The sequence below is a fragment of the Apteryx rowi genome, unplaced genomic scaffold, assembly GCF_003343035.1.
Source record: "Apteryx rowi isolate R43461 unplaced genomic scaffold, aptRow1 scaffold_318, whole genome shotgun sequence".
In the NCBI taxonomy this organism is placed as follows: Eukaryota; Metazoa; Chordata; class Aves; order Apterygiformes; family Apterygidae; genus Apteryx; species Apteryx rowi.
The window spans coordinates 901,322-915,854 of record NW_020449619.1 but is presented as its reverse complement, the minus strand read 5'-3'; the positions used below and the strand labels follow the sequence as shown (position 1 = coordinate 915,854).

The window sequence follows — 14,533 nt, the reverse complement described above, 5'->3', positions numbered from 1 at the left end:
TGTGTGTGTGTGTGTGTATATATAGATATATATTTTTATATAAGTTCAGCAAAATGTGTGGAGAAGAAAGCCCACAAACTCCCAAAATGCTGGTTCTTAGTATTGTCACGGAGGTTTTTGGAGGCTCGATAAAGCTGAGGTATAAACTGAGCACGGTCTTTCCTGGCTCAGCAGTCTGGTGCTTTCCTGTGGTTTGGCAGGGAGAAGTTGTGCATTGGCTGGCGTGTGCTCTGTATGTGGCGTGCCGTAAGAGTGTCATTCCTACCGTCGGAAGCGGCCTTATGGAAGGAAACTGCGTCTCGCTGACCAGGATACTACGTTCCGCCAAATTAAGGTTAACTTTTTCAAGTTGTTGTTAATTAGTGTAGAAGTCCTGGAATCTGACTATTCTAGTATATAATGCAGTAATTTATTATTCTATTAAAGCATACTTACTAATTTAGTTACCTAGGCTTTTTTTTTTTTAATGGCTCCAAGCACTGCAAAACTTGCATGTCCCAAGGTAATATTATAAAAACAATAAATCCTCTTTTGTTACAAATGGAAATAAGATGCAAATATGTAATTTTTTCCCCCTCAAGTTCAACTTCAATCCTTTGAAAAACCACCCACATCAGACTAGCAATTGTTCCACCCACAGAGTTCTTTTTTTTTCTTTTTGTAGTTAATTGAAACGCAATTGAGACATTTAAATGTTTCATTAGTAATCCAGATAAAACTCGCGTTTGACGCAGGCTGTAGGCCAAATTGCCAGATTTCATCTTGACTGCTATGTTGTATGGCATTTTTGGGAACACAGAGCTATGCAATTACATAAATATTTATGTGCTTTAAGGGTTTTCCAGGAAATAGCTCTACTTGGAGATGTTGCCGCTATAATTCTAACCAATGATATAACCCAAAATATTTCATATTCCATTTAAAGAACTATTTTCACCTGGACTGCCAGAGGGGTATTTGCCACTTTAATTACACCTACAGTTAAAGGTTTTGTCTAGGTAACTTTGATAGGCGTGGACTCATGTTTTTGTTGCCTCCCCTCTGTCCCCCTTAAGAGACAAGTAGCTGTGCGCACTCTTTCTGTCTTTAACCCTCCTCTTACCAACACAGCTATGCTGGCAGTCTTTGAATGCAAGTAAGCGTTTCCATGTCTGTGGCTTAAAGAGAGTCAAGAAGAAAAACCTGAATAACACAGAGGCTTCCGATGTGTACAGTTTGGCAATGTATCAAAATAAATGTTAAACCTATATATTAATCAAACTAGTTGCCAAGGATTAAATATGTTACATTTTGTCTTTGTCAGAAATTCATAAAATAAATAAATTTAGTTAAAGCTCAAAATAAAATAGATTTTTCTTTTTTCTTTTAAGTTTAATTCAGTTTTTCAGCAAAATGAAAAAGTGGATGGACATGTCAAATCTACCACAGGAATTCCGAGAGCGAGTGGAGAGGCTGGAGAGAAATTTTGAAGTGTCAACTGTGATTTTCAAAAAGTTTGAACCAATATTTTTGGATATATTTCAAAACCCTTATGAAGAAACTTCTAAACCACAAAGAAGCAGGAAACAGAGGTATTTGTGAGGTTTAGTGTGACTTTTCCCTGAAAAGGGCTATATACAATAGAGCTTTATGAAAATTAAGATCATGATTTGTGCTTTGAAACGTAAGGGAAAGTTCTGAAGTGCTAGGGCCACTTTGCTTTGTGGCCTTGACTCTGAAATGCAATAAATAAAGAAGGACCCCCAATCTTGCTGGAATAGGGCTGATACGAGCCGAGCTCTGCATCTGTTCGTTTTTCTTGCAATTCACTCTAAGATTCAGATATTGGCCCCTAATGAAGATGTCTCTGTGTGGTGGGAAGAGCTACAGTGACATAGATTAGCTTCCGCAAATACAGCAAGAGCAATACTTAGGATGTTCAGCAGAAATAACTAAAGTGACACAGGGATATTTTGTCTTGGCAAAGTACCTCCTCAGGTTGTTGATGTCCTGAAATAATCCATCTATACAAACTTAGCTGCCTGTGCTGGATGGGAAAGCACTTCCAGTTCTGTGGTTTTGAATGATCTCTACTCCAAACATTACTCAGGAGAAGAAGCTGTAATACCAGTAATAGTTGCATATGTTGCAGGAATGACTGATGCTTTGGTAAAATATTTAGGAAAAATCTGTTGTAATTTATGTAACCCTTGGCATCTCACTGTTTACAACTCCAGGTGAATTTTTTTACAGTTGTGACACCAGAAAAATAGTATGTCCAAGACTCACAGACCAAAGGCAGCTGTTTGCTCAAAGAAAGGGTGAAAAGTTCAATGATGATGTACTAAGCGCTCTGTAGACCTAGATAGGAGGAGTATTAATTACTGAAAATTAAAATAAGCACATATGGCTTCCTTAGTGTGAAATAAAGTTGGACAATGGCTCTGACTCCTATTTTGAACAAGGAAACAATATGAAACTCATACTGTAAAAACAAGTTTCAGCTTCTTGGAACTGAAGACTGACTTCTTTTTTTCCTCCCCCTCCTTGATAGACGAGTACCGTGCAGTGTTAAAGATCTCTTCAATTTCTGCTGGACTCTCTTTGTATACACTAAGGGTAGGCTTGCTTTTCTATCTGCATGTTTTGTATATGTTTTGAGTTATTAACTCTTTTATGTTGTTTGATGTGATACGCTGTCTCTTAAAGGTAATTTCCGTATGATTGGAGATGATTTAGTAAATTCCTATCATTTGCTTCTGTGCTGCTTGGACCTGATTTTTGCAAATGCCCTTTTGTGTCCAAATAGAAGAGATTTGCTAAATCCGTCGTTTAAAGGTATGATGAGCCAGACTATTTAAAATCAAATATGCTTTGTTCTTTTATTTCCTTTAAATGAAGTATAAGATCAGTGGTCTTTTTTTTTTCTTCCTTTTTTTTTTTTTCCCCCTCCTCTCTTCTTCCCTGTCCTTGTTTTCAGGCTTACCTGTGGACTTCCATGCAACAGAGATCAAAGCCTCTGAAGAGCCTCCTTGCATCATTGCCACACTATGTGAGCTACATGATGGGCTTTTAGTAGAAGCAAAAGGAATAAAGGAACACTACTTTAAACCATACATTTCAAAACTATTTGAAAGGAAGGTACATCTTACTAGTTTTAAGAATGTGTGATAGTCCTCAGATAAATGATCTTGTCTTGAAACCATTTAAATCCTGCAAGTTCTGGAGGAAAGTGTACTAATAGGCAAATGAATTTGGAAGTGATGGGTTTGGATTTTCTTTGTACGTGTTTTAGCAGAAGCAGATTTGACTCTCGCTTTTCATGATGCATACTGTAAAGTCCTTTCTGATTTGGCTTGTTATATGAGTCTCTCATGTAACAATCTCTATCTTCCTTTCTTGGCAGTGTGAAAACTGAATCGTGTACAATAACTTTTTTCTCTAAAGAAAATGTTATCTCTTTGTAAATTAATTTTATGGAATAACTGTAATGATAGGGTGAGTCCTTGTTCTTGTCTTAGCGTGTAGCAAAATATTTTAGAATGAAGAGGTTGAGGTTGCAGTTGCACAAGCTGTTCTGTCTGATTTTGATCCTGGAAAGTTGTTTCCAAGCTCTGTGGAAATTTCTATGTAGTCATTCATCAGATCACTCCCTAACCTGCTGGTGGAACAGATTTTAGATAGCAGTACTGTTTCTGAAGAGTGAGCTTATCTAGAGCCGGGATAGAATTAGGCTTTGTCCCCGATGTCTTGCTAAGGACATTGTATGCAACAAAATGTCCAATTATGTTCCTAACCCTTATTCACCTTTTGGCTAAACTGTCATGCAGAATTGGAACAGTTATGGTTTTTATCATATAAAATATTTCTGTTTTTTAATTTTTAGATCTTAAAAGGAGAATGTCTATTGGATCTATGCAATTTTACAGAAAATAAGTAAGTTATGGCTTATGTTCTTAATCATGGATTTGGGTTTCATTTCTAAAATACATGTCTCTGCATACTGTATCTCAAGTTTTTCTGTTCCTTCCTCTTACCATAGTTAACTGTTTTTAGTTATATGACAAGTAAATCTATTATTGTTTGGCTGAAATGCTTTCTGGATCTGAGATTTGTCAAACATCCTAGAGTTCCGGGTCAGCTGCGGTGGTTCTTCCTTAACCTCAGGTTTTATGGTGTTTGCCTTTTTTTTTTTTTCCTGGCGGCTGTAACCTTTGGGCAGTCTGATATACAAGTCAAAATCTTGACTCTGAAGTTCATGGATTTGTTTCTGTACATGCCTCAAATATGTACATAGCCTATACCTGGGTATGGAAGCCTTCAGAGGGTTTAATTTATGCAGTTGTGAGTTTCCTGTTAAGTGTATAAATCTGTGACTGCAGCAGAAAAACTCAAAAGGAAAAAAGCACCAGTTGCAAAAAAAGGGTAGAGCACTTCTGTGTGAGGCTAGTGTAGTTGTTTTAGAAAATTTTTAAAATTCATTTCTTGAAGCTAATTTAAATACAGAGATTAAAAGCAGCTGCTTTGTTTGAGATATCCTTCAGGATTTATTTTTCTGCTTTTTTCAAAAATACCTAACAACTTGTTTTTGCGACATCGGTCTTTATATCTTCAGTTTGCAGAAGGTGCAGACAGGATTTAATGATGCTAGCTGTTTCTGATTTTTATTGCGAAGTTTCATTCTGCTTCCCAAATATCAGTTTAAAGCTTTATTCCTATTTTAGAGATAGATAAACTAGAATAAAGAAAACTAAGGATTTGTTTGGTATTGTTTGTCAGTGAAGGTTTTAGGAATAGAAGCCAGGGGACTGGCTCTTAAATTTTCCCTGCCTCTATGCCATTATGAAAAGTACTGACCATCAAGTGGCAAAAGTAGAAATCAGACTTCCTAACTAGTTTATTACAACTGTGATTATTTTGTTCTGTATTTACAAAAGGTTAACTTCTGGTCAGTTGAGTACTTAAAAACTGTTTCATTCACAACTGCGGTGGAAGCTAAGTTGTTTCTTCCTGTACTTACTGAGAACCAGATGGTGGTGGTAACTTAGGAAGAAGACTAGGGACTTCAGTGGATCATATAGGGAATAGCGGAGGTTTTAGGTAAAGAGAAAGGCAAGGTTTAGCAGAAACAAATTGCCTGTTGTAGTAAAGTGTCACTAACAAATAGTACTACTGTTTAAAATGCTATGTGCTTTGAATGCATGTTGGTTTCAGTTTTGTACTTTAACTTTGCTGGCGTCTTTTTTGTTCGGCAGTTTAACCTTTGATTATAACACTTTGTGGCTTCTCTTTCAGCAAAGCATTGAATAAAGAATATGAAGAATATGTTCTAACAGTGGGTGACTTTGATGAGAGAGTTTTCCTAGGAGCAGATGCTGAAGAAGAAATTGGCACTCCTCGGAAGTTTCCTGCTGATATGCCAGTAGGGAAAACAGCAGCGAGAGCTCATGTAGAGTGTCATCTTCAGCAGCATTTTGAAAAGGTGATTCATGTAACATCATTTTCACTTGAAATACTCTCATCAAATTTTTCATCATTGTATGTTATTTGAATCACTGTGGTGTCTTTGAAAAGTTGAATTTGTTTAACTTCTTACTAAGAGTCAGAAGCTGAATGCCATATGCAGGCTTCAGTGAACCCTTTTGATAAGGAGAAATGATGGTGTCTTCTTTTATGTGCTTTAGTAAGTAACTATTCCTTAAAGAATGTGTGAGCACTTTCATATATGAGGTACTATGTTTTTGTCTAAAAAAATTGATAAATAGTTTCTAATTGATAAATTACTTTCATAAATGAAAGTATATTAGGTATAAATGAAGTTTGAACAAAATCCTAGTAAGAATACCATGAAACTTTTGCATTGGATTAATTTGCTTGTTCTCCTGATATTTCTCTCGCAATACAGGAAATGTCAACTTGTTTGCTATTCTATAGGAAATAACATTCAAGACATAAAACCCATAGAAGCCTTCCTCTTCTAATTTCCTTACAAAAAGTAGACTGTAAACACAGCTAATATTTCACTATGTTAAAATATGTACTCAGTGAAGCTGGTATATGGAAAAAAACTCGTTTGATTACTTTTTAAACTGGCTAACGGGAAAAGGGGTGCTGCCTGTGTGAAAGGATCATGTGCTGTTTCATAGTTATTCTTACATGCCAATTTGAAAGTTATTACAAGGTGCTAGTGGGATGTAAATGAATCATACAGTTTTGTTTTTTGTCCCAAATGTAAATGTATTGCACATTTAGGCAAATTAAACATTTAATAATATTAATAATTAATAATTTAATAATTAATGATTTGGAATGATTTTATAAATTTGAACTTCAGTTTCTGTAGTATTATAATAACCTCACTGCTATCCATGTATACTGACTGTGGGCATAACTTTTGATCATTATTTGCCTAGTATCTTCAAAATGTAGTCTGTTCTAATAATTCAAAAACAAATGCCTTATTGCATCGCCTCCAGAAAGCAGGATATGAATAGATGAGTGCAGTCCAGACTGTGCTCCGTCTGCTTTGTACTACGTCATACCTTCAATACGGGGAGCTCTAGAGTCACCAGAACAGTGTTTTCCAAAGACTTTTATGCTGTGACCCTCTCTTAGGCGGCTCTACAACTTACTCCTTATGTCACCCAAGTAACATAGGTATTGTGAATGGAAGCATATGCTTTCTCTTTTTTGCCTTGTATTTTTCAATATTTAAGTGAGCTGAGATACTTAAATGCTTTAAGATTTGAAGTCTCACTTTCCTGGATTTTATTAAAAAACCTTTTAAGTTGACTTTAGTCTGTATTTATGGATCACAACCTTGGAAAAGCTTTAACTAACTTTTAGTGAGTTTTGAGGTCACAGGTTTGATGGCAGCCTACAGGTAGCATATTCCATGTGACTAGTGGTGTCATCTTAATCTTTTGAGTGATTTTTGAAGGGGGTCCTTGTTCAAAATGTTTTTGAAACAGTTCTGTTGGCTGATTTATTTACTTATTTATTCTCTGTCTGGCAGAAAAGATCATTTGCGCCTTCAACTCCACTGACTGGAAGAAGATACCTACGAGAAAAGGAAGCTGTCATCACTCCTGTTGCTTCAGCAACACAAAGTGTGAGCCGGTTGCAGAATATTGTGGCTGGATTGAAAAATGCACCAAGCGAACAACTTATAACTATTTTTGAGTAAGTACGTCCACTGAAACTACTTGCATGCAGATGCAAACTCACCTTTGCTCCAAATTTGACTTTTTTTTTTGTTTGGTGCACTGTATAATTGTTTCTGTTTCTATATTATTTCCAGTTTAAATGTCTTAACATGAGAAAAACCTTCTATTTTTTTAAATGAACTTTCCTTCTGGTGGATAACTGTAAAAAAAAAAAAAAAAAAAAACCCAAACTTGTCACCTACTGTTGTTTTAATATGGGTTTATTTTTTGCAAATGGTAATTTAGGTGCTTCTGTCTGCTTGAAAGCCAAATATGTATTTTTTGTTCTAAACAAATATGGGTGAGTTAAAATGTATGGTAACTATGTTGGTAGAGGTTTTGGGGGTTTTCTGGGGGAGGGAAAGTGTTAGTGTCAACAAACTGAAATTTTTGCCTTAGAGAGCTGGGAAGATAAGACTAAATGCAACCTAAGGGCTCACCATTTCTCTTTAATATCACTCCAGGATCTCTTAGTCTAACTTTGTAGCTTATTTATAAGCTTAACAGAGTTCATAATAATTATCTAAGTTGATCTTCTGTATAACAGCAGCCATGTTTTCCACTCTTCTAGTTCTGGTGGCCTTTCCTGAGCCTGCTTCAACTTACCAGTTTCCTCCTTGAGCTGCATATGTCTGTGGCAGGCAGTCTAGCAGACAACCGAGGGGAGCTATAGCCCTCCTATTCGAGAGCCTCCTCTTTATGCATCTGAAAGATGCATTAGCCCTTTTAGCTGCTGTGTAATGCTGGGAAATCATATTAGGTGAATGTTGACCAAACCCCTCAGAATCGCCATTGCTGGAATAGTGCCCCTGTTGTGTAAATTAACTTATTTTTGGCTCCTAGTTGCATGACTGCATGCTGACTGTGGTGAAATGCATATGTAAATGTTGGTGCATAAGCAGCTGAGTATAAATAAAATGTTTATCCGTGAAAAGTAGATTGTGTTGCTTCATAGCTCATAAATAATGATAATTTAATAGTAAATAATTGTAAAATTGTTCCGTGATTGTCAAACATCTATGCAAGGTCAGGCCTTCCTTTATGTTTATGGTGTAACATCAGGGATCATTTGTAATTAGTCAAAATGGACATTTAGCACTAACATACTTGAAGTGCAGAAGTAATATTTCTATAGCAAGCTTCATAAATAGATGAAAATATAACTTTTAGTTCTCATATTTTGAAATTTTTTTCTAGCACTCTTAAAAGTTTACGTTACAAGTGCTTAGCAGTATGCATTTCTATTTTGAATGTTTTTCGATTTTTAAGGACCGTTTGATATTATTTCTGTTGTCCAATTAAAATGTTGGCTTGTCTGCAATCTCTGAATGAACACATACATTTTTCATTAGGTAATAACCTAGTCTTTCAGAGAGAGATGTAAATATTAAAACATGGGTGAGTATTGAGTAAACCTTTGAGAAAAGCAAAGTGTTCAACAGGTTTGTCTTGCCCATGGGCTCAGCAAACAGTAGGATATGTATTCTCTGATTAGTAGAGATGGGAGGAACTGTGTTTTGAACTATGTGGAATATTCTGTGCTTTCGAATAATTTCTGTTTCAAATAATTCTTTGGAAGTATAACAATATATAGATTAATTAGAAGACTTTGTTTAATGAAGCCATAATTTATTTCAATGCTAAACTTTTCAAAATAGTTCGTCTTAATTTGAAGCTAATCACAAGACACTGTGCCCTAATACAAACTTGCTGGAAGTTGCTAAAGTATTGCAATATGGGGTCTTGTCTGAAAACAAAATAAGCCCATTTATTTTAAAAGGGTATTCAGTGAATTGCTGAGGAGAAAGTCTCAAATATTCTAAATTAGTTTCTATGTAATAAGCTGTAATTAGAATAATCAGGTGTACTACCCTCATCGAACTCTCAAGTCCTGCACAGCCTTTTAGAAATACAGGTTCAAGATAGGTGGTGTTCATTACTTACTGAATTGTTCTGCTTTGCATAACATTGCTAGTTGTAAAGAGTAAGTTGCACTTAGAAAGAGACAAGTGAAAACACGGATTCACCTTTCCTGATTAAAATTTTTCCTCACTTGAATAGAGAACGTAAAGATTGACTGCTGCGCTAGTCTAGTCCTGTATTGTGTCTGTGCAAATGATTGGCAATGGGTAGTTAGTTGCAGCATATAACATTGGGGTTGGATTTGAATTGTCTTTTTTCTGATATGTTTGCTCAACTTTTAGCCCTTTGCAGTTCATGGACTTCTGGAGTCAGAGGTTGTAGCTCTATCGCTGTATTTAATAGCTGCTGATGGACTTTTCTTCCATGAATTTATCTTTATTGTTTTTAATCCATTTATTCTTCTGACTTTCAAAACATACTGTGTTTTCTCCAAAATCATTCCCTTGTGGTAGTAGCAGCTAAGTTAGCTGTCTGGAGTGTTAGGTATTGTTACTATGTTTCTCTTTTTATTCAAGTGCATTACTTCGCGTATAAATGATGTCAAATTTCTGTCACTTTATCAAGCAAGTGTTTGACATGGTGAAGTATCTCCGTAGATCTTTGCAGTTGGTTTGGTATGTGTGTGTTGGGTTTTTTGGGGTTTTTTTTGTTTTTTTGTTTTTTAAACTACGCAGAATAATTTTGTCCTCAGCAATAGTGTCATCTCATATTCATCCTGCTTTCCAGACCACTGATAGGTATGCTTAACTGCATTATCCCTACGAGAATCACTCGTGGAGAAGACTTCAGGCACATAGGTTGATAACTGATTTATGGGTAGGAATGAGCCCAGTCTTTATTGTCCCTCGACACCTTAATTGTCTAAAAAACCTGGAAAATGATTTGAAAGCCTGTTACTGTATATCAGCATATTATCTTTCTGTATATGTCTAATATAAAACATCGCTCTTCCTCCTTTCCTTTTTTTTTTTTAAGAAGAAGAAAAAAGGTTTTAGTTCCTCTTTTGTGTTGTATTTAGCCATATTTCTACTAGCTCTTTATGTCTCCTAACAATTTTCAGAGGATGGAGACTAATTTCCTGCAATTGCTGAGATCCCCTCAAAGCCCTTTAAAAAGTTGATATCCATTTTGCTGCTTTCATTGCTGTTACTGAAGCTCACGGTAGCACTAGGTTACACACCACTATTGCTAATTCACCGATTTTTGTGTTTGAGCTGCCTTAGAGCTCTTAGGTGAGATCTGTCTAGTCATAGTTGTCTCTTTGGTTCACTTTACTGATGGGTTCAGACCACTTTTTAAAGACAGTTCATGAATCTCCTACGGGAGACTAATTTCTTCCATAAAGAAGAATAGAGCTGCAGTTTATGTTCCCCTGGAACAAACATAGAGGTATAGAATTGATTTATGTTATCTTACTGTCTTGCCTTACTTGAACATACCTTCATCTGTTGGCTGTGCAGGCTTCCTATTGCTAATGTGTTTTAAGCTTTTTATTTTTATACTTTCAGCAAGGTAATATAATCTGAAGAAATAAATATTAATACATAATTATGATTGTATTTAAGCTATTAGTTTGTAGGTTTGCCTATCTTTTGTGTTTCAATTTGATTTCCAGTTTTTTAAAGATATTGACTCTTTACTTTGAAAAGTCTCCTTTACTATCTCAAACTATGCCTGTTTGTGCGGTTGCACAGATGCATTCGGGTTTGTTTGGTTACCTGTTGGAGTGTACTTCTTACTGCCTTGCTCTTCACAGATGTGTCTTTCTGCTTAGTGCGCTACTATTGGTTGTGTGCTACTCTGGATTTCTTCTGCATTTGTTCTGAAATCCCCTGTGTAGTGTCTCTATCACTGTTAGGAAAGGAAAAAAGGGAGCAATCTTTTTGTATCTTTTAGGTATTCTCCTCTACTGTTTATGGTAATACATGTTATTGCCTGATGAGGAAAGCTGAGTAAAACTAGCTTCTCTCCTTTTTATTTGAGTATGTTTTGGGGAAGGGACTGGAGGGGAGCAGAATATTTATTTGTGCAAACAAGACTTGCTCTTTGCATTCTGCTGTAGATCTTGTGCACGCAGCCCTATGGAAGGCATCATGAACAGAGTGAAAGAAATAGGTGAAACTTTCTGTCGGAGCTACACTCAGTCAACAGATGAACAGCCAGGATCTCATATAGGTATGAATGTGAAATGCATGGGATGTTTCAAAATATGAAACCAGGCAAATGAAATGCATACCTATGCTATCCTATAAGTACTTAATGCAGTGGGGCTGTGTTTGACCCAGAACCTATCCAGAAAGAAAACTATTGCTGTCAAAAAGAATACTGTAAAAAACATTACAGAAGAGAATAAGGTTACAGTTCTAAATGGGATAATCAAGAAAGCATCAAAATTTTAGCAGCTGTTAACTAAAATTGTAAAATTATATTCTTCTTAGACCTAAATTTAAAGGAAACAGGGTATAAATTTGCAGAATTACATAATTAGAGCTATTAAAATACATAATCCTTTAAAATTTTTCTAGAATTGCATGCTGTTCTTGTGACCAGAGGATTTCTAAACATACTATTTTGATTTACAAAGTCTACACACACACACACACGCGCGCGCGCACACACACACACGTGCAAATAATTTTTTTTATAGAAGGCCAAGTATTGGTCAATTTAGTCTAAAACCATTTGTTAAAACAGCATTGGGCTTCATTGGTGTTGGTTTTAAATTTCAGATTTTGCTGTAAACAGATTAAAACTGGCAGAGATCTTGTACTATAAAATCTTGGAGACTATAATGGTACAAGAAACACGAAGACTACATGGGAAGGACATGACAGTAAGTAAAGAATTGGCAAAAGAAGAGAACACTTTTCCTAAGCCCCCTCTAGGAAGTTATCTTTAGACAGCTCCAGAACAGATCAGTCTGCAGTGGAGCAGCCTGTGCATATTGTTAGTATTAAACAGAAGAGAATTGTATGGGAGGTGCCTAAATGCAGGGTTTTTTACTATTACAAATGGTATAAATTCAGCATTACTAATTATATTAAATTGTGTTGCCTTCTAGAATCATAAATTTATGGGCAGATAATTCTTATTCTCTTCTTTATCCCATTATCAATATCAGTACTTCATGTTAGACAGGAACACATTTGTTATGCTTCGTGATTCACAATAGGGAGACCATTTCATTTAGCCACAGAATGAAAACAGTGTGGTGGTTTTGGCACTGTTAATCTACTTCCGGTCTTTACCATTCTAGATTTCCCTGTAAAAAGAGGAGATTGGGGAAGGTGGAAAAAAAAAAAAGTAGTAACTATTCCTTCAGGCAATAAGCTGTGTATTTGTGCTACAAAAAAAGAAACCTCAAATGATGCAGTACCTAAATAGGTTAATGACTTCTGTGCTGCTGTGGGTTTACCCATTCTTCCTTTCTTATAGTCACTTTTTGGTTGACTGTAAAGAGCAAAACCTACATTATCCAGCTGGGTTTTTAAATCTTTTGCAGGGTTCTTCTGTGGTCTTAAATATGACAAAATTTTAAGTGTTTTTTGAGATTTTAAAAATGCACACATCCTGAGTTTGTTAAGAAACTTATTTTTCCTATGCTCCCTAACAAGAATGTGTTTTTTAAAAAACAATGTTAGATTTTTTTGCAGGCTCTATCTAAGATGAAGTTTCTTACAGTAATGATGAGAAAGCTGTAATTCTGCCTGACTTGAACACCTTTTTTCTTATAAAAAAAGAAAAAGAAGTCGGCTTCCATTTCCCTAACCTCAGATCACTGACAGTTTCCATAATCTCTTCAGGCTCTCTTGGAACAAGATGTCTTCCACCGTTCCCTGATGGCATGCTGCTTGGAGATTGTGCTTTTTGCATATAGCTCACCTCGTACTTTTCCCTGGATCATTGAAGTTCTTGACCTCAGGCCTTTCTATTTTTATAAGGTAAGCAGATACTGTCTTGTTACTGGATCTGTATTAAAAATGGCATTTGTTACTGGATTGACAGTCTTAGAGGATGATGCTTATCCTTCATAGGTAATTGTGCAGGAGAAGAACGGTACTAATGGAACTGTGTAATGTGCCTGTTATTCTAAATTCTGGCTCTCCTTAAATATTTTACCTGGAATGTGTAATGCTTGAGCTGATGCTGAAATTTAAAGCAAGAATACCATTTTGTAAATGGTACTTAACTGTGGCATGCTGTTGATCAACTTTTAGTCTACTCGAAGTTGTACATAGTAAGAATTAAAGCATTCAAGTGTATGTTTTACTAACATGTAAATTTATTGACTACAAGCTATAGGACTGATTGTGTCCTAGTTCTGCTTATTACAGATAAAATAGCAATAATATTCTTTGTCTTTGACTACTTCTACTTATTGCAGGCTTGCTCTGTTAAATTTTTCTTTTCTTCTCTTTTTTTGTTTTATGTAACAGAGCAAAAAATGTCTTTTCCTGGGTATTCTCTTATTTTTGCTGATAATTTGGTGGTGGGGGGGTTGTGTGTTTTTTTTNAATATCTTTTCTGTTCCTTAACTTGTTTAATCCTTTTATCACCTATTCATGTGCCTCCTATGCATAGGTCCTGGAAATTTTTACTAGATACCTAATAGCTTACTGTGGTTAGTCCTGAAAGCATTAGAAACAGAGAGTTCTGTTTAGAGGATAATATCCAAAAATAATTGAATCCTTTGGGAAACCTGTGTTTTATATCCTATTCTCCATTCCTCCACCTTTAAGATTCAGATACAAGGCAGTAGTGAAACTGGAACAAATCTGTTAATATTGCTGCAGATATTGGTAGCCTAGATCAGTAGCAGATGCACTGGCATTTTCTCTGCAGACGTAACTTTGTGGAACAGATTTATATTTGATTTGCATTTTCTTTTCTGTTCTGTTTTTATGGCACTTTTTACTTCAAAAAGTTACCATCATGAAGACCTTGTATGAAAGAGCCAATATTTATCATTTCACTTATGCCACTTGTAATTTTGTTCTTTGGACACTTGGTTCCTGTAGTAAAATTAGGTGAATACTTCAATAGGTCACGGAGGGAGTATATGGCATTTCCATCACTGAAGGTTTATAAAAACAGACTGAACATTCATCTATCAGAAATAACATAGATAAAGTGGATCTTGCATTGGAGTGTAGGGATGAATTATGACATTTCAGGGGCCCTTTCAGCTATTATTGATACTGATTTGTACATGTTAAGGGGTTTAACCTTTTCTGAAATGAACCTTTAAAACAGTCATTTTTCAACCTTTTTGGCTTATAGGACACTTCTTTCAAAGGAGGGAAAGCATAAAAGCTGTTCTCTCATGTACGCAACTTAAGCAGATATATCTGCTTATATCTTCCTGGATAAGTGTATAAGTGTATAAGTGTTGTATATGCAAAATGAGCACTGCATGTGCTCAGTTT

The 14,533-nt window shown here is 35.7% G+C and overlaps 1 protein-coding gene across 6 annotated transcripts in view; it reads left to right on the top strand.

Moving 5' to 3' along the window:
* The first annotated feature begins 200 nt into the window (after window positions 1-200).
* The window catches only part of RBL1 (RB transcriptional corepressor like 1), a 28,374-nt gene continuing 14,041 nt past the window's right edge, over window positions 201-14,533 (top strand). For 5 of the 6 annotated variants that reach the window (XM_026070730.1, XM_026070729.1, XM_026070732.1 and 2 more), the window contains exons 1-11: window positions 201-334; window positions 1,371-1,571; window positions 2,534-2,598; window positions 2,689-2,817; window positions 2,960-3,120; window positions 3,866-3,915; window positions 5,275-5,461; window positions 6,995-7,161; window positions 11,170-11,282; window positions 11,837-11,940; window positions 12,911-13,048. In XM_026070730.1, coding sequence (XP_025926515.1) covers window positions 282-334; window positions 1,371-1,571; window positions 2,534-2,598; window positions 2,689-2,817; window positions 2,960-3,120; window positions 3,866-3,915; window positions 5,275-5,461; window positions 6,995-7,161; window positions 11,170-11,282; window positions 11,837-11,940; window positions 12,911-13,048 — 1,368 coding nt within the window. In that variant the 5' untranslated portion in view covers window positions 201-281. The remainder of the gene's footprint in view (window positions 335-1,370; window positions 1,572-2,533; window positions 2,599-2,688; window positions 2,818-2,959; window positions 3,121-3,865; window positions 3,916-5,274; window positions 5,462-6,994; window positions 7,162-11,169; window positions 11,283-11,836; window positions 11,941-12,910; window positions 13,049-14,533) is intronic. The other variant, XM_026070731.1, reaches the window with a different exon arrangement.